Source organism: Anas acuta, chromosome 20 (assembly GCF_963932015.1).
Source record: "Anas acuta chromosome 20, bAnaAcu1.1, whole genome shotgun sequence".
NCBI lineage: Eukaryota > Metazoa > Chordata > Aves > Anseriformes > Anatidae > Anas > Anas acuta.
The window spans coordinates 6608882-6630104 of NC_088998.1; the positions used below are offsets into that span (position 1 = coordinate 6608882).

Consider the following 21223-nt stretch of genomic DNA (forward strand, 5'->3'; position numbering starts at 1 on the left):
GGGAGCTGCTGGTCCCCGAGGCACCCATGGGCTCGCTGGTGGCCAAGCTCCTCCTGCCCACCATCAGCACCTTGGTCTTCCTCCCCACCATCAGCATCGCGGCCAAGCGGCGCTTCCACATGGAAGCCATGGTCTACTTCTTCACCATGTTCTTCGTGGCGGTAAGGGACCCCGGGTTTCCTTCCCCCCGCATCAGGACCCTGCTGGGAAGGGTTGAGGGGTCTCCTAGAGGCATGGGGTGACCCCTGGGACATCCACTGCTGGTTATCTCCCACCCTGCGTGGTGCTGAGCGGGGTGTTCCCCAGTTGGGGTGTGCTGGGGGTGTCCTCGTGCAGGGTTGGTGGTGTTCGTGGTGGTGAGGTTAGCAGAGAGTCTGGGTTCATCGCGGTGCTCTGGAGCTGGTTTTCTCTCTTGTATAGCTGGTAAATGCCCATGATGGATTTGGGGTTTAAATTGAATGCAGAGTATCTTGCTACGGCTCTGTCATTTTTAGCTGAAAGCACGTAGTCAGAGTCTCGATTTTGCAATTGCTAAATGGTGTGAGCAATGCTGGAGCCGGGGATTTTCTGCACTAGGACAGGCAAGGCTAAAAACTTGCTGCTGAGCTATCCAGAAAAAAAAAAAAAAAAAAAAAAAAAAAAAAAAAAAGAAAAAAAAAATTTTTACCCTCTGACCTGGCAGAAAGGTTTGAAAGTTCCGGAAAGACCCAGATCCCACCTGCCTCCCTCATCAAGGGAATTACAAGTGGAGAAAGTCCCACGGCCGTAAGCATACCAAGCAATTCCTGCTCTGCTCCCAGCAGCAAGGCGCTTCGTGGCACTGCTATGTGCCTCGTACTCACATGGGCTGAGCACCCAAAGCAGCATCTCTGCTGCAGAAGGTCCCTGATTGCCACCACGGCAGCAATCAAAGAACAGGAAGGAAAATAGCCCAGCAGGACAATTAGCATCGCGTTCGCCTCTGCCCAGCACTGCCCTCAAGGCATTTTCGGAGGCTCATTGCGTCCCTTGCCTGGACACGGAGAAACTGAGGCAGGGAGCAGGCAGGCAAAAGCTCCTCCACAGCAGCCACGCTCTGAACCACTATTCCTGAGGATCCACTCTTTACGCCTCCACCTAAAGCACAATGCAGGGGGAAAATTTCTGCCAGTTCCATAAAAACTACAGTAGTTAATAAAACCGTCCCGGCCGAGCCCCCTCCTCGCTGCCCCCCCCCCCCCCTCCCAGCTCCCCAGGGAAGCCAGACAGCTACGATTTCATTTTGCGCTGGGCTCGCGTCTGCTCCACCTCCCCGAGAAGTCAATCGGAAAGTTGGCAGCAGGGCGAGGGGAGGCGGGACAGGTCCTCAACGAGGAGCCTGAGGAGGCGAAATCTCTGCGCCTGGGGAAGGGGAGGCAGCTGCTGCCCGGCCGGGGGACAGGGGGGCTGCAGCTGCTGCTGTCACCCTTTTTACAGCATCCCCCTCCCCGAGTTGCAGGGGAAGCACGCGTCCATCCCCGACAAGTGCTGTGACGCCGGCCAGAAACACGCTCTTTGTCCTCCAGCCTTTCTCCCCCATCTCCAGGCTCCCTGAACCCAACCTCGAGCAGAGAGTGGAGCGATGGCCCCGGTGCAATTGTTTCTAGAGACCACGGCGAGCCAAAGGATTCGCAGCCATTCCCATTGTAAATAAGATCAGCATCCCCGGCGGGGCATGACAGCGGGGATTGTACCAGGGGCACCTTGCCAAGCGGTGCAGGGACTTCTTCAGAAAGGGCAGGGCTGGTGCTACCAGTAGGAAACGAGCGGGGCCGGGAGCTGGGAGGAAAAGGCGAGCGCCAGGCAGGAGCATTCCTTTGATCGCACTGGAAAATTTCTCTTGGCTTGGTCTGCATCTGTGTTGCATGACAATGTCTTTTTGCAAGTATCCCCATGGAAGAGCCATCGGGCAGCAGCATCCAACGGCCAGGGACCGGTGGGTTTGCAGGGGATGCACCCCGTGAATTCCCCGTTGTTCAGACTCCGGCCACATAAACCCCAATTAGCCCGGACGGTGACCTGGCATCCAGACACATTTCATCGGGAAGCTCATTTGGAAGTCTTTTACAAGAATCTTTCGCAATTAGAACGAAAACCCTCAGCGCCCCTCCTGCTGCTGGAGGAAGGACCGTCCTGCATGGTCTGGGTCTCAGGCAGAGCAGCTCGGTCTGCAAACCCCAAATTCTGGCACAGGTAACTTGTAATAGGACAGAAGAAAGCTGATTCTCAGGTAATTTGTGATGGAGCAGGACGATATCTCTCACATAGATTCATTACTGCATGTCGGCGACCCTGGTGGATTTGAGACTGCTCAGTGCCATCATTTTAGCAGCCACACGAGGACCGTTTCAAAGCAACCAATAAGAGCAGACGTGTTTTATTTTATCTTCCTGGTCTGTGGGCAAGCAGCTAGCTTTCTAACGCCTTCTATTTTTTTATAGATTTACCACGCATGTGATGGCCCCGGCTTATCAGTGCTGTGCTTCATGCGCTACGATATCCTGGAGTATTTCAGCATCTACGGGACAGCTCTGTCCATCTGGGTGTCCCTGATGGGTAAGCAGGGGTCCCTGCAGCACCCGGCATCTGCAGGGGGGGGCTGAGGGCATCGCCAGTGCGTGCTGGGTATCATGGGTCAGAAAATCACCCATTTCTCCTCATTTTCCCCGTGCCAGGCCCATCAGTTTGTCTGCTGAAGGCCCGCTTCCCGAGGGACATCCCATCCTGACGGGGAGCATTAAGAAGTGCAGGGCCTGCCACTTCCCTCGGTAGCAAGCAAACCCGGGTGATTTAGCCAAAACAAGCATATCTCCCCGGTTTATCAGGTCTGGGCTGACAGGAAATATTAGATCTGATTAGAAAAGGCAGAAAGATATTTCACTTGCTTTCATGAAAAATCCCGACTCTGACATGATTCAGTTTTCCTTGTCCCGTTCTCCGTTTTTCCCCTTTTGGTCCTCATTTGCCACTGAAACAAAATGAAAGAACTAGAGAAGGATGAAGCCTTCAAACCTGTTATTTCCCAATCTTGTTGCAAGTTTGAGGAAAGGACAGGAGCATTTCTGACAGAGTAGGTGAGGGGCAGGATGAGCCTCCTTGCTTTCCTCAACAAACCGAGGCCACCAAAAGCAACCAGGACCCCCCCATCCCCTCCAGGTCCTGGGGACGTAGCAGTGTCCCCATGGCATCACCCACGGCACCTCCGTGCTCGGTCAGAAAGGGCAAGGACGGGAACCATCCCCAGAGGACATTTTTAAGCAGATAACGGCCGTGTCAGGGTAGGTCAGAGCCGGTCCAGACGCTCTGGCTCCTTGCAGCGAAATTCGACTTGATTGCTTCATTACTGCATTCAAACCCTCACCAAAAAAATAAAAAACCCCGGACTAAGATGTTTAAAATATTGACCCGCAGGGAAACAACAGAGATTAAAATGCGGACATTATCCCTTAGCCAAACTCCCTATAAAAACACGATCCAAGGACATGGAAGGTGTGGTGACTGAAGCCCAGGGAAGCCTCTCGCTGTGGCTTGTAAAGCCCGAGCGCACATGTGCGGACGCAGACCCTCGGGCACGCTTCCCGGAATGCAAATCCAGGACAGCCATAACACAGCTGTGCGAGCTGGAAAAGCATGGAGCCCACTGGGATCCATAACTTTTATCAGTTATTACCCCATTCTGTGCTAAACAAAAGCCTCTAATAATTCACTTGCACTGGCGACTTCCAGCTTGCAAAGCCCAGGCAGGTGCCGGCGTCGCCCGTCAGCCCGGAGCCCCGTCCCCACCGCAGCCGGCAAATTTGGGAGGGCTGGGGAAGCAGGAACGAGCCCAGGAGCCGAGCACGGCTGCAAGCACCCTTGTGTTTGGCCCTGAATTTTCAGTCCAGGAGGCAGCAGGCTCTGCCGGAGGTCAGCCTGGAAGGTTTGGGGAGCGATTTGGGCAGAGCTGGATGCGTCTCTCCCACCGGCAGCAGCTGTGACTGGGGGTGGGCTCTGCTCTGAGCTGCCCCCAGAGGTTCAGCTCCTCCAAGCACGGCCTCAATGCCTCCTTCGTGCAGCCAGCTTCAGGGTGCCGGGACCAGAGAGCAGGCTCTGCCTAGTCCAGAGCCACTTGGTGTCCCCAGGTGTCCCCAGGTATCCCCAGCTGCCACCCCCAAGCCCTGTCACACACTGTCACAACACGGAGCAGCTCCTGGTGACACCACTCAGATACCCAGGCCCAGCTCACTTTGCCCCCTACCTGCCTCAGTTTCCCCAGCTGAGAGATGTAAGAAGGGAAAATCGAGCCCGGATCCATCCCTGGGGACCCCGGAGCAGACCCCAGTGAGGTCTGGGGGTGCAGCAGAGCCCCGAGCTGCTTGCCCCACAACAGGAGGAGCGGAGATGGGCGAGCCCAAGCTCCCTGTGCTCTGTGCCCCGCAGCCCTGGCTGAGTTCGACGAGCCGAAGAGGTCGACCTTCATCATGTTCGGCGTGCTCACCATCGCCGTGAGGATTTACCACGACCGCTGGGGCTACGGCGTCTACTCGGGACCCATCGGGACCGCCGTCCTGGCGATCACTGTGAAGTGGGTACGTCAGGAAGGGCACCGGGGGGCTCTGCGGGGTGCTGGTGCTTTCCCTGCCCTCAAGAGGTTTCTTCCCAAGGTCCAGCTCCTCCAGCAAGGGGATTAAACGGGGCTCTGCTCTTCCAGTCCTGAGGCAGACATTGGGTTTGCAAGGGAATGCATGTCCTTAGCTGTTTTTTGGGTTGAATGTCAAGAAACCAGCACTGTGGAGTGATGCAGGAGAAGCCAAAGCAGCAGGCAGGCAGAGGGCTCGCCCCAGACAGCCCTGGGAGCGGGCTGCAGGCTTCACGGGGTTTTATTCACGGGATCTGGGTGTAGAGCAGCCAGCTGAAGCTCTTTGGTGTGCTCTGTCTGTGCCTCCAGCTACAAAAGATGAAGGAGAAGAAGGGGCTGTATCCAGACAAGAGCGTCTACACCCAGCAGATCGGTCCTGGCTTCTGCTTCGGGGCGCTAGCGCTGATGCTGAGGTTCTTCTTTGAGGTAATTGTTTGCACACCAAATCCCACTGACTTTGCAAGGTGCAGTGGGCATTACCAAGCCAGGAGGTCCCCCTTTGAGCCTCAGGTCTGCATCCAGCCTCAGACAAACGTCAGCTCGGGTTTGTGTGTGGGGCTCTGCAGGACCCCTTGATCCTCGTGCCCATCCCAGACCCTGCTCCAGGCACTGCGGTCTGCATAGAGCAGTGGTTTTTTTTCCCCTCTTTTTCCCTGTAAGTCGGTTATAAGGACACCAGCCACTTTTCCTTCTGCCATATGTGGTCCTTGAAGTGCTTTTGTCGAGCAGGAGTGGTCACTTTTGGACCTGGGGCACGGGTGACTTGAGGACATCTCGCGTATCTGCCGCAGGGACTGGATACGACCCGGGCATGGCCAGATCCAAACCTTGCTCACGCCAAGGAAAAGACTCCGTGGGCTCCCCAGGGCACTCGATCCCACATTTAACCTTTTGCTCTTGCCGCTGGCCAGTCCTCCTGTCCTGCATAAGGGGGTCTGTCTGTCCTGGAGAGGGGGGGAAGGTGGTGACCCCCCTGCGCTCTAGCCCTGCCGTTACGGTTGCTCCGTGCATTGGGAGCCACGAGATACAACCTCGCCGTCGTCCCCAAGGATTATTTTTCAAAGCATTTAGTAATTGCAAATTCTAGCAGAACATAAAAATGTCACTTAGCAGAAAGTCTGTCCCCCCCACCGCGCCCCGTCGTCCCCTCCCAGCCTCCCGGCCTCATCCTTTGCAGGGTAATGAAACACTTCATTCATGAATTGGGAAACGTGCAAATTAGAATGTGTTAAATCCACTTTGCCTTTTTTCTAAGGCTGGAAATCCTTTCTTCTCTGACAGCAAAAAGAGGCAGAAGGCTCAGGAATATATTTTTCTCTATTCCTTTCCCTTTGCCTACTTGCAGCACCCACCACCAAGCCCAGCAGCTCTCACTAACGCTCTCCCGTTGCAGGAGTGGGACTACACCTACGTGCACAGCTTCTACCACTGTGCCCTGGCCATGGCCTTCGTGCTGCTGCTGCCCAAGGAGAACAAGAAGGCCGGGGGTGCTGGCACCCCTGCCAGGCTGGACTGCTCCACGCTCTGCTGCTGTGTCTGAGCCCCTGGCTCCTGCCTCTCCACCTGGGCACTGGAGGGCTGTGACCACGAGCAAGGTGCTGCCTGCTGTGCTCTCCTGGGGACCTTCTCCCACCAGCTCTATGCACACCCTGGGCTTCATCTTTCCACCATCACAACACCTTATGCATTTCCATTTTGCTAAATTCCCATATTTCTCCCTGGAGGAGCCCTTGCTAGGGATGTGCTCCTGTCCTGTGGCCCAGCAGCAGGTGCTGGGGACCTTGGTGTTCCTCCGTGTGCTCTCAGCCACGTCACCTCCTGTCCCCCGTGCTGGCCCAGGAGGACCCGAGACGTCCCCTAATGCAGGTTTGCCCAGCCTGAGCGCACAAGGCTCTGTTTGTAATGCCTGGGGACCAGAGCCTGTATTTTTGTGAGATATTTCCTATTTTATTTATGCACTCTCTCGATGTAAATAATACTTATCAGCAAAGACTCTTTGCATGCGTGCAATACCAGCTTTCCCTAAGTGGTGCAAAAACCTTTCCAGCTCTGCTGCTGCTTGTCCCAGCAGAGGCAAGGGCAGGTAACAGCCCCAGAGCACAGCCACCACCTTCCCTGGCCCAGAGGTGGCTGCAGCATCAGTCACTTTGTCCCCGCCAACCTGCTGGGGTGGCGCAGGCAGCAGGTGTGCTCGCAGCGAGCCGCGTTAGTCCAGAAAGCACGTGGAAAACGAGAGGCACAGCAACGAAGCTCCTGGAGCTGGTGGGGGAGGGCTGTAAGCCTCTAACATCTCCTATAACAGACTATTTACTATAGCAGAAGTGTATGATTTATTTAGACTGTCTGGGAAAAACGCCAGGACTATATGTCATGGACAATTAGAGCGGTATTGATATACAGTGATGTCCACAGAAAGCCCACATTAAGCCTGGGCTCCTCTGGAAGAGAAATCCACCCCAGTCATTCATCAGAGCCACTTCCTGCGATGGGGCAACAACCAAAGCCGAACGAGTTTCCAACAAAAATACAAATGAATCACGAAGCCCCGAGCATCCAGGAGTCACTGGCGAGCTGGCGCTGCGGTGGCACGGCCAGCACGGCTGCGCACGGGGGCAGCGCTAGCGAGGGGGTCCTAGGGGGCTCACCAGGCACCAAAACCAACCCAGCCCCGGTGTGTGTGAGCAGCCAGCCCCTAGGAAAATTTGCAAGGTGCTGCGAGGGAATGAAGGGAACGCTTTCCACATTGCTTGCTGAGCAAGTCTCTGCGTCCCTGAGCACGCCAGGCTGGGGTGCGCTACCCCACGTTCAAATCCTCACCTGGCTGCCTGTGCACGCCCTTTACCACTTGCTGCAGCCACAGACCAGAGGCACCCGGCCTCCCCGAGTCATTTTGTGAGTTTGGTCCCTCCAGGGAGGTGGTGATATGAATATTCCCTATGGCAAGCCTGGCTGTGCCAGCTTTCATGGGCACGGGAGAGGCTCACACCTGCCCAGCGTAAATGCAACGCGTTACGGGGCCTGAACATGAGCAGAAACAAGGCTGGCAAACCCACGCAAACCAGGAGGGCACGTTGCTGAGGTCCAGCTGAGTAAATGAAAGCTCCTGCTCCCACCTGCCGCATATTCAGGTGTTACTCCAAAATAAAATAAAAGAAAAAAAAAATACCCCAAAATGGTATTGGGGTATTGCACGCAAAAAAAAGAACAGCATTTCTTTTCCCCCCTCTCCCTGCTGCTGCCCCCAGGCTCTGCTCCCACTCTGCAAAGCACCCATCCCTCCACACCCGGGACAGGACCAGCACCCATCCTAGGAGCAGAATCGCAGCCGGCTCTGCCATGGGATCAGCCCCGGGGCAGCACCCATGGGTGCAGCCAGGTGGGAGCGGGCACCCCGCACCCAGGAGGTGGCTGCAGGGGCTGAGCTCGCTATCGCCCGGGCAGGATATCCCATGCAGTACAAATGCAGGGAAATATTATAAACATTTACAGCAACGTAGACAAAACAGTCTCTTGTAACCTTTTAGCGCTGCCGAGAGCTTTGCCTGTAAGAGCTCTTGAGCCCCTGCCAAAAATTCTTGCTGTTTTCATAAGAGTAGGTGTTTTCGTCTAAGGTGCAGTCTGAGTGCTGTGACCTTTGTCATGTCTGCTACTGAAATTTCCTGCTTCTCTGTTATTCTCTTCTTTGGTAAGACGATATGAAACCCAAAACTTTTATTGCCCCTTTTAAAGCGTCTTTATAGCTCCCCGTCTACTTCATATACTGTCTTATTCTCGAACACTGGGATATTACTTATGGGATCCGAGCTTGATGCTGCAAAAGGCATTTGGGTTTCACGGAGCCGAAACCGCCCGGGCTTTTTTAGCATCGGCATGAAGGGGGGGAGGAGGAAAGAAAGGAAAAAAGGAAAAAAAAAAAAAAGGAATGAGAGGGGAGGGACTGGGCTTTCCGCTCCGGAGCAGCGGCATCTGCTACCAGCGCCGAGGCAGAGCGCCTTCCCGTGAGGGAGAGGTGGGCACCAACCTGCAGGAGGGTTCGGGGCTGGCCCCTTGAAGCCCCTTTCAGCGCCTATGGTTGAAGTGTCCCTGTCCCCCCCAGGTGACACCCGCTGCCCTGAGCTCGCCTGCCACGGGGCTGGGGCGAGAGGGGAGTTAGGACCCGCTGCTGCTCGAGGGGAGGCTTCCAGAGATGTCTAGTGGGGCTCAGTGCCAGCTAATCTTCCAGGCAAACCTTATCCAGATCCCTTTGGCTGCATAAAGTGAAAAACTGGCCAGACCGAAACATAAAAGCTTGGGTTCTGCTGCCAGCTGCATGGGGCACTCCAGAAAACGCCTTATCACCATGTGATTTTGCAGGGCGGCTTTCGGCTTTTTCCACGCGCCGCTCACCCTCTCCCTGCCGCTTCTCCGTGCACGTTCCCGTTTTGAGCCACCCCACCCAGACCTGCTGGGTTAACGGGGTCCTGGCTCCATCTTCTAGCCATGCTAACAGCCATCTAGCTTCATAGCCATCGCCGGGCCACGGTGATGCTGCTCCTCTCCAGAAGCAGCGCGGCTCCAGCCTGAGCGCACGCAGCTCCTGGGTGGCGGTGATGGAAAGCCCCAGGAGAGGCATCCACCGGGACCTCCAGAGAAGTCCTGCCCCATCCAGGAACAGGAATCTGATTTCCCTGGGAGGTTGAGAGCGATGATTTTTTGTGCAGGTAGAGCCAGGAGCACTGCGGGGAGCCCAGGAGAGTTCTTACCCTGGGCTCCCTCCACAGTTCTGACATCCAGGAGATGTCTGCGCCCCGTAACAGGGCACAGCTCGGGGGTAAACCAGGTCTGCAGGGGCAAAGGGGAGCCACCACCAATGTCCTACACAGCACCAGGGCTCTGTGGCCCTGGGACACGGCGCAGATGCCCTATATGAGACCAGGCCCATCCATCAGCCTGGAAAAAAGGGAAGTGGAGCAACCACAAACCCCATCCAGACCCACCCAGTATCTCCCAGCCCCAATGAACATTTCCTTGCGGAGCACAAAGCAGGTCTGCTGTGCTGCAGGAGCCTCAGGGTGCACCCAGGAGGAGCAGGGTGGGATTCGCTATGGCTCTGCAGGAATAACCCCTCTCTGCAGCAGCACACGACAGAGTTAGAGCAGATGTAACACGTGGCTCAGCAAGGGGGTGCCAGTCCCAGGACACCCCACCTCGAAACTCAACATCCTGGAAGGGAAGACCCTGGCCACGAGCCCCTCGCACACCCGCAGGTGTCCGGCCCACCAAGCAGAGCTGGGGATGGACGTGGGCTGTGGGCACAGCCCCAAATCCCAAATCCGAGCCCCTCGGCCCTTGGAGGGGCAGGCGGGGAGCAGCAGGGCTCGCCTGGCTCCTGCCACGACGCTCTCGCAGCTGCAAGAAGCTCGCTCCAAACCCAGGTCCGGTGCCTCGAGCCTCCCTGCTCCTGCAGCAGAGCGGTCCCAGGGAGCGGCGGTCCAAGGTTTTGGTTTAGGCCAATCTCCCAGAAATTCTGTCATCATGCAGAGCATCACGCACACTCCCGGATCTGCATTACAGAGAGGATGGCCCCGGTCCAGCGCCTCTTAAAGTCAGTGGAAAAACCCTCCCTCGCTACAATGGGAGCTGGCTCGGGCCTTATACGATCTGACAGATACCAAGGAGCGAGAGGAGCTGTTTTAATCTGGGAATATCTCGTGGCCCCAGAGCTTCTCCTGCAGACTGACAGGGCAGCATGTCTGCGGAGCATGTGCTGCTAAAAAAAGGGCCCGGGCTCGCAACAGCCTTTCAATAAGCGCTTAACTGATCGTCTTTATCTGATCCATGTGCTCCAAACGCGAGGGAACCGGCCGGGTTTCCAACTGTACACATCATCTGATGCTCATAAAAAGAGCTGATGTGTCTGGAAGCCCCAGACCCGGAGAAGCATTATTTAAACGGGGGAAAAAAAAGGAAAAAAGAAAAAAAAAAGTCGATGCTGCCTTAAAAACAGCCTCGTGCACAGGCAGGGCTGGGTGGCTGCTCTCCCCCGGTTACCTGCATTTTTCCAGCAAAGCAAATGTTTAGTGATAAAAGTCATGATCTCATTATGAAGGAAGGGTCCGTTCTGCCCGCAAAAGGGAAGGTCTGGGGGGAAGCTTTACACGCGCCTCTTCTCCCTCTCGTTCCCTTTATTTGCATTTTCATTTTCACAGTAGTGGAGCTAATCGGAACTGAGCGGGAGCGAGGGCCCAGGTTATAACCACAGTATCGGGTAGCACCTCCACATCTGGAAGGGATTTTGACACAAGTTCTCCCAGACTGTTACAGACAGTTTAAAAGCAAAATCTGATAAATAGCAAATGTTTAACAAGTCAATAGGAAGCTGCGCTTGCTAGAACATGTGGCTCTAACCGTTCGAGCACCGCCGCACTGCCAAGGCCCTTCCCGAGCGCGTGCACACGCACGGAGCGCGGGCTTGTCGTGGCTCTGGCCGGACCTGGCCTTCAGAGGGAAGTATTAAAGACAGATGTGTCTTTATACGTCCAGACGTGTCCAACAGCTTGGCTGCTGCCTCCCTGCTTTGGTGGTAAAAGGGGGGGTTTCTTCTTCCCGCAGAAAAAAGCCGCTGCAAGCAAACCCACCCCAAGGCGACAGCGCCCGCGGTGTCGCAACCCTGCCCGGTTTGGGGAGGCTTCGCAGCCATAAACAGATGACTGCCCGAAATGTGGAACCAAGCATTAAAATAGACAGAATTATGCAAGGAGGGGGGAGCGGAGGGGGAGACGGAAGAATAAGAAGTGACCAGAAAAACCACCAGAAACCCTCCGGGATGCCTGCCTATATTTAAAGATAATGTGTCCAGCCGTCTTGCCAAGTCCCACTCATTTGGAGCCGGGCTCATGTTTTGGATTAATTTTAAGGCAGTTCCTAAAGCATCTCACTCACACAAGGAAGAATTTTTGCCTCCTTGGCCAAGGTGACCTTCTAAAAAATCTCACTCACTATTTTTCAGCCTCTCACTCATTTAAAATTGTCATCACTCGGGAGCCCCGGGGCAGCCTGCGGAGGGAATTGTTTCGCTGGGGCTCCCCAGGCGCACGGCCCCGAGCCTGCTTGTGCAGAGACAGGGCTGGGTGCTGAGGGCTGGGGGGACATTTCTCTGCATATTTGGGGTCTTCCTCTCTCCTCTGAGCATCACCCCATCACACACTGAGAGCAGAAATCACCCCTCCTGGATACCTGAGCCCCTGCAGGCACCCACCATGGGCTGCTTGAAAGTTTTCCACGGAAACTGTTCTTCCACAGAAAGTTTTTTTTTTAACCAAGCTATTGTGTGGACACATGCATGTGCAAGCTTGCTTTGTGTTTGTTTGTTGGTGTTTTTTTTTTTTTTTTTTTTTGTCGAAATGCCCAACACCTCAATGCAAACCCTTCTGCTTTGTCCTGACTGGTGTCCTTGTTGGAAGAAAGGAACTGGAAATCACAAATATTGCCCCCAAACGCGAGTGCCCCGCTGCACACGGGCTCACTGCTCAGCCCTGGGCTCAGCGCTGTCCCAGGAGGAGCCACCTCAAGGTGTGCCCCAGTCTCCGCACAGAGATATTCAAGAGCTGTCACCCCTCACGTCCCAGCCTCAGCACTGGGAGGATTTGGGAGCAGAAATGCGGGAGGGATCGCTGGTGACCTATTCCCTGCCTCCAGCACCCGAGCAGCTTGCACGCAGCAGCTCATGTTCCTCTAAGCACCACCCAGCCCACCTTCTTGAGAGGCATCTGCAGCATCCCAATCACCCTGGAATCCAAAGCACGTCCACGGCACAGCCCTCAGATGCTTCCCATTTAGCTCACACGTTTGCAAGATGCTCAGCCACTGACTCAGAGCAGGGCCCTGGGCGAGGCGGCACTGGCGGTGGGGGATCGCCTCAGCAAGGCATCTGGCACCAAAAGGGGATTTCTGCCAAAGCACAGCATCCCTCCTTTGTGGTACTTTGCACCTCTCTCAGCACACCCACAGTGCTACCAGTGAGTGAACAGGATCGGACCTCAAAGATGATTTCTTGTGCCGAACAGCCCCGATACCACGCTTCAGTTCATGCAGTTGGAAAAACGGAGGGGAAAAGCACCACCTGAGGGGGGCTGGATGGTGCTGGAGGCACCAGGCAGAGCTGGCAGCAAGGCACAAGGCTGGGGAGCCTCAGATCTGGAGACGCAGCAGAGAGAAGCCCGGGGGTGCAGCCACAGCACAGCCAGGCAGAGCCTTTGGGACCGTACCAGGTAGGGCCGGAGGCTGCTTCTTTCCCTCACACCTCAAGCCTTAAAGATCCAGTGGAAACACCGAGTGAGAGCAGTGATCAGAAATTGGCCCTTTGGCTGGAAAAAAAATAAAAATAAAATACATCACAAGGTCTCCCTGCTGCAGGGGTGCAGAGGTGCCAGAGGCAGCACGAGGAAATCCGCCCTGCAGCAGCGCTGGCACGTTCACATCCCGCCCCAGTGGAACCGAGGCACGCAGAGGCTGCCACGAAAATAAGACAGACATTTGGGGTTTCAGTTAAGCAAATTTCCTCCAACCAGCGAGAAAAGTTCAGCTTAGGTTTGGCTGGATCTGGGAGATGAAGTTTCTGGGCAGCTCCGTGGTTTTATTTGAGCCAGCCCAACCAGCCATCGCACAACCTCATCCCACCGGGGAAACGCAGGAACCGAAGGTGCCTCCTGTGCAAGAGACGAAGCTCTCTACCTAGGCAGGTCTGGGATAGTGCTCAGAGTTTTGCTCCATCTCTGTCCGGGCTAAAGGAAAGACCACACACAAAATGGTTTCAGGATGCCAGCAGCTGTGCACAAAGCATTTGGTTTACATTAATTATGTCTGGACCAAAAAAAAAAAAAAAAAAAAAAAAAGAAAAAAGGAGAGAGAAGGAGAGGAAGGCGAGAAGGCAGGAGGGATGGAGGGTGGCTTTTGCATCATCCTGATAAGATCTGCTCAGATCCCAAACACAGATTACGGCGCATGGCTTGTGTCTTAACACCTCCTGCCCCGAGCAGCTCCTGGTGTCCCGAGCGGCGCGCCCCAGCCCCATGCAGCTCCTGTAAACGCCTTCACAAGACACAGGCAGAGCCTGAACTGTGTTGAAGGCTCCAGCGGGATCTTTCCTCCAAGCTTTACTCCCCGCTTCATCACAAGAAAGGCTGGGAAAGGTAATGCAAGTGCTGCTGCAGGCAGGGGATGGACGCTGGTGCTTTGTGGCAATGGAAGCAGCAAACAAGAAGGGAGAGTAAATAAACCACGGAGGAGGTAAATTAATCAAAATATTTTAATGAATCCATGGCAGTGGATTCGTTAAAAGCAGAAAAATCCCCTTTGTCCCCCGCTGGTGCAGAAACCCCAGCAGTGGGCGAGTGATGCTCTGCTCCCCTCTGGGTAGCACCAGCAGCAGCAGGGACTCTTCTGAGCCCCAGAGGGGTCGAGGATGCCACCCTGCAGGGATGGGATACGCAACACAGGCACCAACCTGCAGCACCCAGCCTCTCCCCAAGGGAAATAGGAATCTGGAGAGGTGCAGACCTTGAGCAAGGAGAGCGGCCAGAAGAGATCCCTGCAAACCAACAGCACCGTGGTGGGTCCGCGATGCCGCCCGTTGTGGTGGGGGGAGCACAGCTCCCACCTTGGGCTGCACCAGCATCACCCCCACCAGCCCAGCTCTGCGCTCTCCGACACACACAGAGCTGGGACACCCAGTCCCAAGCCCCTGATCACAGGGATGGGGCTGAACGACCACAAGGAGCTCCCCACGGCCCCCAGCAGCTGCACCCTGCACATCTCCATCCCACATCTCCATCCTCCAGGAGCTGCACAGATCCCAAACACGTCCCCATCTCCCACGGGCCACAGGCACGCAGCAGCCTGGGCAGGGAACGACGGAGCCCAGCCACAGGGAGCTGCCCCAGGACAGTGTCCAAAGGTCCCTGCTCTGCAAACAGCCACAGCAGGGGCAGGTGGGGGCACGGCCGAAGCCCCCTCCCCGTGCCTCGCCACCCCCAGCGCTTCACGATGAGCTCCCGCAGCGCAGCGGCCCCGGCTCCGCTCAGTGGCTCGGGGGGCCCAGCCTGCGCACGCCAGAAGCTGGACTGACCCATGTCCGAGGTGATTAATTTATCAGGCTTTTGGCACCCACCGCTCCCCGCCAGAAAAACAATATCCCAAATTCCAGGCCCTCCCGCCCAGCAGATGTGTCTGCGGCGAGGGCGACCGTTCCAGCCCGTCTCGCAGAAGCTGCTGCCTGTCACTGCAGGTCCGGCCTCGTGTCCCTCGGAGCCACCAGGCCACCACCAAGGCCCAGGCTGGACGGGGAGCCACCGGGTCCCCTGGTGTCACCGTGCCCCCAGGGAGGAGCGGCACCGTCCTGTCCCGGCACCCACCGCCCCACCGAGCTCCCGGCCCCGGCAGCCTGTCTGTGTCTGAACCCAGCAGGCAGTGATTAAGGCCTCATTAAATTTGCATTAATCTGGATAATCGGGGAAATGTGCCAGGCCTCGAAGAGGCACGTTACCCAAGTCCTTCTGGTTGGCAGCGGGTGGGCAGCGGCAGGGTTCACGCACGGCGGCGCTGCAAATTTGGGCTCAGCTCAGAGGCAGCCCCGAGCCCAGCAGCTCGCTCTCCCTTCCTCTCGAGGAGGTTTAAGGCCAGACACAAAGAGCCCGGTGATATCATTCAGAGGCTGCAGGGTGCTCGGACATAGGACAGCCAAGAAATGGGGGAGCTTTTTCTGCCTCCCCCCAGGTTGGGAAAAGGAGGGATGAGCGCCCGCAGGAGACGCACCAGCAGCCCCCCAAGACCCCAGCCTAGCACAGGGACACCTCCTGCTCAGCCACGGCCTGAGCCTGCCCTGACATCAGGGGCAAGGGGGGAGGACAGGCAAACAGCCTCCTCTTTATCCCAAAAGGTCATCCGCGCCTTGGAAGAGACTGGAGCTGGATCCCCGCGGTCCGGCGGAGGCCAGCGTCTCCTCGAAGGAGAGGTTTCACAATTCATCTCATTTGTTCGCTGTGGCATTTTCATCACAGTAGTTCGACTTATGCAATTACATAAAAAACATCTAATGAAATCTCGGTGACACAAAACATGAACGTTTATATTGGCCTCCCCGTGCCGCGGAGTTGATCTTGGCCGGGGCATCCAGACAGACATTCTGCATTCTTCAGAGATTAAGCACTGAAATGCTCCGGAGAAACCCAGCTGCCTTCTCCCCCTGCAACCGCGGCGCTAATTCCAAACACATGGTAGCTGTCCGGGGAAAGGGGAACACATACATTACACACACAGAAATATCGCTGTGTCTGCGCCGGGCGCACGCGGTCACGCACACCCGCGCCGCGTCCCCGTCGCCTGCACACGGGAGATGCTCGGGGGGTCCGTCCCCGGCAGCTCAGCAGGTAAAATAGGTGTAAATAGGTGTCACAGTGACAATGAGGGACTGGGAGTGGTGGGTAAGGGTGGCACAGTGCTGGGGATCCAGACCTGGAGTGCTGGAGCCCCCCAGCTGCGATGCTATCGCTGCCCGCAGCCGTGCGGCACCTCTCCGTCACTCCTGGTTTTTCGGCCCACGAAATGTCAGGCCCCAGTCAAAATAAACACGCCCGGGAGGCTCTGGGCAATGAAAACCCAGTCCTGGTTTGGTTCCCATCTCCCCCCTTTTAAAAATTCTTCTGTCTCCCATTAAAAATCAAGCTGATCTTTAACAAAAAGGGGAAAAAAAAAGCAGGGGGGAGAAAGAGGGGTGGAGGGAAGGGACTTTGGTTTTCCAAATGGCAAAGCCCACAGCTCACATGAGGAGTGTTGCAGACGGGGAGAGGCTGGACAAAGGAACTGATATTCCCCCCTCCATGACTGCCCCCACACCTGGGTGCCATGGACCAACGCTGCTCAGCCACTGCAGCATCGCCCCTGCTCCTGCTGCAGCTGTTTTCGTGTTTCCAGACCCACAGCAGTGGCTCCTTCACCCTAGCACCAAGCAGCACCCTCTGCCCACCACGTTTTATCCAAGAAAAGCCCCCGTGGAGGAGTACGCTGCCCAGAAAGGCGCCTGTCCTGCCCCCAACACACCGCATCCACACCCAGCAGCTGTAATCCCGCTGGGTGACACCGAGGTGGTGCCACCGCCAGGAAACCCAGCCCGAGGCTGAGCTCCTTGTGGGCAGCGCAGGGCGAAGAGGGGCCAAATCCTGCCCAAAGCTGGCTGAGATTTCTCCAAACTGGGGTTGGGCTGGGGAGAGGGACCTCCGTCGGTTCACAGGGCTGGATGCAGCCCCGGGGCTCCCACACCACACCCCAGCTCTTGAAAAACCCCCAAAACCTCCTCATTTGCACAGATGGGGTGTCCAAAGCACAAAAGCCACCGGGGGAACCGCTGACACCAGGGACACCGCATGGTCCCCTTGGGCAAGCGCTGGGAGCATCGCCGCAGCCCCGGCCTCCCGCTGGTGCCCCCGTTTTGAGGGCGGAACATTTCCGAAATCCCACGAGCCACCAGCAAAACAAGATGTCAGGGCTGCAGCCGCTGCTGGCCGGGGCCCTGCCGGGCGTTGGGAGGGATCCAAGAGCAAGAGGGGGGGCATTAAAAACCAGCAGCCTCCCACCCTCACCTCGCAGCCAGGGTTGGGGGTTTTGGGGGGCTCCAGCCCCACCAGGGCACGGGAGGAGGAAGAGGAATGATGGGATGGGGGGAGAAAGAGGAGGAGAGGGAGGAAAAATAGCCCCTTATTCCACTTTCATCAAGGAAGCATCCAGCCGTCCAAAAAATTTAATGTCATATTTTAGCAAGAAAAACAGCTGTTGTGGTACTTTAAGGCCCAGCATATTTTGGCCAGGGCTGCATGTTGTGGATATTGGCTGAGTCAAGGTTAGCTGTTAAAAGGCAGAAATTCTAGACCCATACAAAGAAACATAGCGTTCCTTTATATCCAGATAATATTTACTCCCAGGCCGGCTTTGTTTTGTTTTGTCCTCCCGCCCTGGAATGGGGCCAGGCTGCGGGGCAGGGGACGGCACAGGGAGCGTGGCAGGGGGACAAAAACACCGGGAAAAAGGGGGGGAGCCCCCGCCTGGCACCCAGAGCTCGGGCTTTGCCCCTCGGTTTTAGGGGCTGCCTGGCTTAGAGAGGTTAGAGCTGGGTATGGTGGGGCCATCCTGGACCCTGCTGGGTATATGGGGTCCATCCCAGTACTGGGGGTTCGGTGGCACAGAGGAGGGGGACCACCAGATAACCAAGGCTTCATGTGAGCAAAACAGCCCCTGCTTTGAGGAGAGGGCATGGGGAGAAGCCTCCACATCGCATGGAAATGAAGAAATGAAGACCCCCAAAATGGACATTGTGAGATTGAGAAAATCTTACATGGTTTTCGGCTGCTAAAAGCATTTCTAGGAGGAACCCGGCTCCTCAGAGGTGCGGTTGGTAGCCTTTTTGTTTTTAGCCCACTTCCCCTCACCCAAAGAAAAATAATTCAAAGGAAAGCATCAATATAACGCTTTCATCAGCCACCGCAGCGGGGCTTGGCTCATCCTCCAGCAGACAGCCCCGCAGGGCAGGTCCAGCCCTTCCTAAAAATCCCCATTTCCCATCAGAGCCGAGCCCTGCGCGATGGCCTCACCATCGGTGCTGGAGACACGGGTGCGTGGGGCACAACCCCCGTCCTGGGCACGAGTGACACCCAACACCACCCAAGCGCGATGCCACACAGGCTGTAAGTGACTCAGCTTCCCCTCGAGCCGGCTTTAAGGAATAAAGCAGAGCCCTCACCCCGAAACAATTCCCCCTCGCCTGCCAAGCTCTGCGGGAGCAGTCGGCGCTGCGCCCCCACCGCCCCGCAGCACGGCCGGGCACCCCGGGGTTTTCCTCCTACCTCCGCCCCAAAGGCGAGCCACCAAACCTGATCCCGCATACTTCCCTAACCTCAGACACTTGGATAGCAGAGGCTGCGGGTGAAAAGAAAAAAAAAAAAAGAAAAAAAAAAAGGAAAAAAAAGTCCAAGGTGGAACCGCAATGTTTATAAAATGGGTCACTGAATTATACATAAAAATATTTTCCTTGTGGATGCAATTACTTCCTGGACTTGTTATTCCACAGATGCTTAAGTTCGCCTCAAGCAACTCCAATAAATGCTTTACAGTCTGCTAGATCAACAGTAGCAATGCTGGAGTGAATTGAATAGCACTGTTTCAAATTTGTCAGAAAACCACACAGTGTTTTCATGCGCATGTTTCAGAAACCCAAACAAAATGATTCCCAACCGTCGTGCTCCCTTTCCTTACACTTTTAATGCGTTTCACATGAGCTCCTGCGGGGCGGGCAGGGCACCGAGGGCTCCCCAAAACGCACGGCCCCAGTAGCAGGGCTGCACCTCCCGGCCCTCTCCTGTACGGACCCTGCTCCCTCTCTTGCCCAAATTTCTCTGTCTCTTGCAAGGCCTGGCTCACATGGCATGCATTCAGGGCGTGTAGGTGTCTTAGGAGGCTTTCCCAGAGGAAATGAATTTCGGGAGCCCCCGAGCCACCCCTACCCACTGACCTCCCCAAGCCTCGGAGGTGAAGATGTTTCAGTGCACACGGGGCTTGGCCCAAAGGCCCCAAATAAAATCCTGACGCATCTCGGTCATCAAAAACTCAAAGCTACTTTTGTTGAAAGTCATTTGTGTTGCTTCCAATGACCTTGAATGATAAAGCATCCACAGGGCACTGGAGGGCACGCCAGGATTTTCGGGGCAGAGTGCTGTTATGCCAATAAAATGGGTGAATATCTGCCCAGGAATATTCAAGATCCACTCAAGGCCGAGCAGGTGGCCGTAACGAGATTATCCTGGTAACAGACGGCCAGCAGAGCAGAAACGTGTCTTCAGATCTCTGCTTTCACTCCAGATTTCATCAACAAGATTTTCTGACTGAAGGATAAATGGGTTAAAAGGTTCCTGCAAAAACAGGCTTATAAAAAGCTCTTTATTCCCCTGCTTCGAGGGCACAGCCATCCCCTGTCCCCTGTCCGTAGGAATCCCTTCGACTGCCATGGTGCACAGTCCCCAGACCCCCAGGATGGGCTGCTGGCAGCCAAACGAAGGACAGCAATTCCCCGTGCCACATCAGCCCATAGGAAAATCCCCAAAGTCCCAAATCCAGGAGAGTCAAAAAAAAAATTAAATAAAAAAAAAAAGTAGGAAATAAGGAAACCTCAGGGCCAAGGTGCCTGCCTGGCAAATCGCTTATGTGCAATCCCCACCCTGACACAGGTGGAAAGCTCTCTGGCAGCTCAGGGAGCTGCTTTTCCTCGGCCCCGCCACGGGGATGGTGTCCCGGGGGCCGAGGCGCACGCGGGGCCGCACGCTGCCCGCCTCGGAGGTTAACCCAAAGGCCCCGCAGGGAGCACGCTGGCGTTTTTATTTGGGATTAGGTCCCAGCACATCTTAATTTTCAATTCAACCGCCGCTGAAAAAGAAACATAAAATAAAAACAAGCGCCAGCCGCTGGGGCCTGCCCATGGCCCCGAATTAGCTACAGAAAAAAAAAAAAAAAAATATGTTAACATTCCTGAGCTGGCCCCCGGCCAAGAGACAGAGCACTTCAGGAGACGGCCGCACAGCCACGGGCTCGGTGCTGCCAGTGCCTGCGAAGCCCCCGAGCAAATGGCAATGGCCTTGGATGCAAGATGAGCCCGGGCACCCTGCCCGTGGGCTCAGCCCCTGGCTGCTTTGAGTGCCATGAAGAGTTTTTTTATCCTAAGGTGGCTGGGGTGGGAAACGCCACACCAGAGGTGAGGTGTCCCATGTGGGGTTTCTCCCTGGGTGGATGCCATTGGGCTTCAGGTACCCACATCGGTGTTGCCTGGGTCCAAGGGGTCTGATCCTGCCCACAGAGTGCTCTGGGTGTGACGGGCAGGGCAACAGAGCACTGAGGACCCCATGGATGGAGCCGAGCATCCAGCGCTCCTTAGAGCATCCCCAACACCCCGCACCAGCCCTCACCGCATCAACCCAGATGCCCGCATCCCCCAAAACCCCACCACAGACCCCAGCACCCCTTCATCGGCCACCCCTGGATGCTGGCACAGCTCGAGGTCGCTGGCATGCGCCCTGGCACCCACGGTCCCTTGGCCCTCCTGATTTCGCCCTCCTGATTTTGCCATTTGCCGTGCCGGAGGCGCAGCGCCACGCTCGCGAGGGCTGCCATCTGCTCCTCGTTAGGAGGGGCAGACAGCCCAGCGCAGGAGTCTGAGCGCTAATCTCCTTTCCAGTTGGTATCCGTCAGCAGATGTACAACAAGTGGTCGGATATTTCAGAGGGCATGTGCACGGCGGAGGAGGCTTTAGCTTTTTTCCACCCGCGGGGCCGAGGCTTCGCCGGGCGCACGCGGAGCCCGGCGGCAGGTCCCGGCTGCCAGCTCCGCTCCGCCGCCGCGCTGGTTTATTTTACCAAGGTCTTTCTTGGAAGAAGCGGTGATGAAGTTAACAGCCTGGGAGCCGTAATTGGCTCGCATTAAATCAAGGAAACGCTATGTTTTGTTTTGCCCCTTTTTTTAAAAAACAAAAAGAAGAAAAAAACAGTCATTTTAAACAGGAAAAAAATGCACGTG

The 21223-nt window shown here is 56.0% G+C and overlaps 1 protein-coding gene and 1 long non-coding RNA gene across 4 annotated transcripts in view; one reads left to right on the forward strand and one right to left on the reverse strand.

The window, feature by feature from the left end:
• MYMK (myomaker, myoblast fusion factor) lies at positions 1–6633 on the forward strand. Of its 2 annotated transcripts, none has more exons than XM_068656564.1 (5): positions 1–161; positions 2460–2574; positions 4438–4586; positions 4946–5062; positions 5982–6633. In XM_068656564.1, the coding sequence occupies exons 1-5, from the start codon at positions 27–29 to the stop codon at positions 6174–6176; spliced, it is 711 nt and encodes a 236-aa protein (XP_068512665.1). In that variant the 5' UTR covers positions 1–26; the 3' UTR covers positions 6177–6633. The 2 variants fall into 2 exon arrangements, with proteins under 2 accessions (XP_068512665.1, XP_068512666.1); XM_068656565.1 differs by having other exon boundaries at positions 6030–6633.
• Positions 4472–21223, reverse strand: part of LOC137842501 (uncharacterized) — a 22246-nt gene continuing 5494 nt past the window's right edge. Inside the window, exon 3 of one of the 2 annotated variants that reach the window (XR_011089084.1) lies at positions 4472–5580. This is a non-coding gene — a long non-coding RNA (uncharacterized lncRNA). Of the gene's footprint in view, positions 5581–12723; positions 12982–21223 lie in introns of those variants that run through there. The other variant, XR_011089085.1, reaches the window with a different exon arrangement.

What these genes read in the sequence shown, in the direction of transcription:
- MYMK (XM_068656564.1), top strand. Translation starts at nt 27, where the DNA reads ATGGGCTCGCTGGTGGCCAAGCTCCTCCTGCCCACCATCAGCACCTTG. An exon ending in TCACCATGTTCTTCGTGGCG is followed by an intron (nt 162 to 2,459) that starts GTAAGGGACCCC and finishes ATTTTTTTATAG; the next exon opens with ATTTACCACGCATGTGATGG. An exon ending in TGCTGAGGTTCTTCTTTGAG is followed by an intron (nt 5,063 to 5,981) that starts GTAATTGTTTGC and finishes GCCTACTTGCAG; the next exon opens with CACCCACCACCAAGCCCAGC.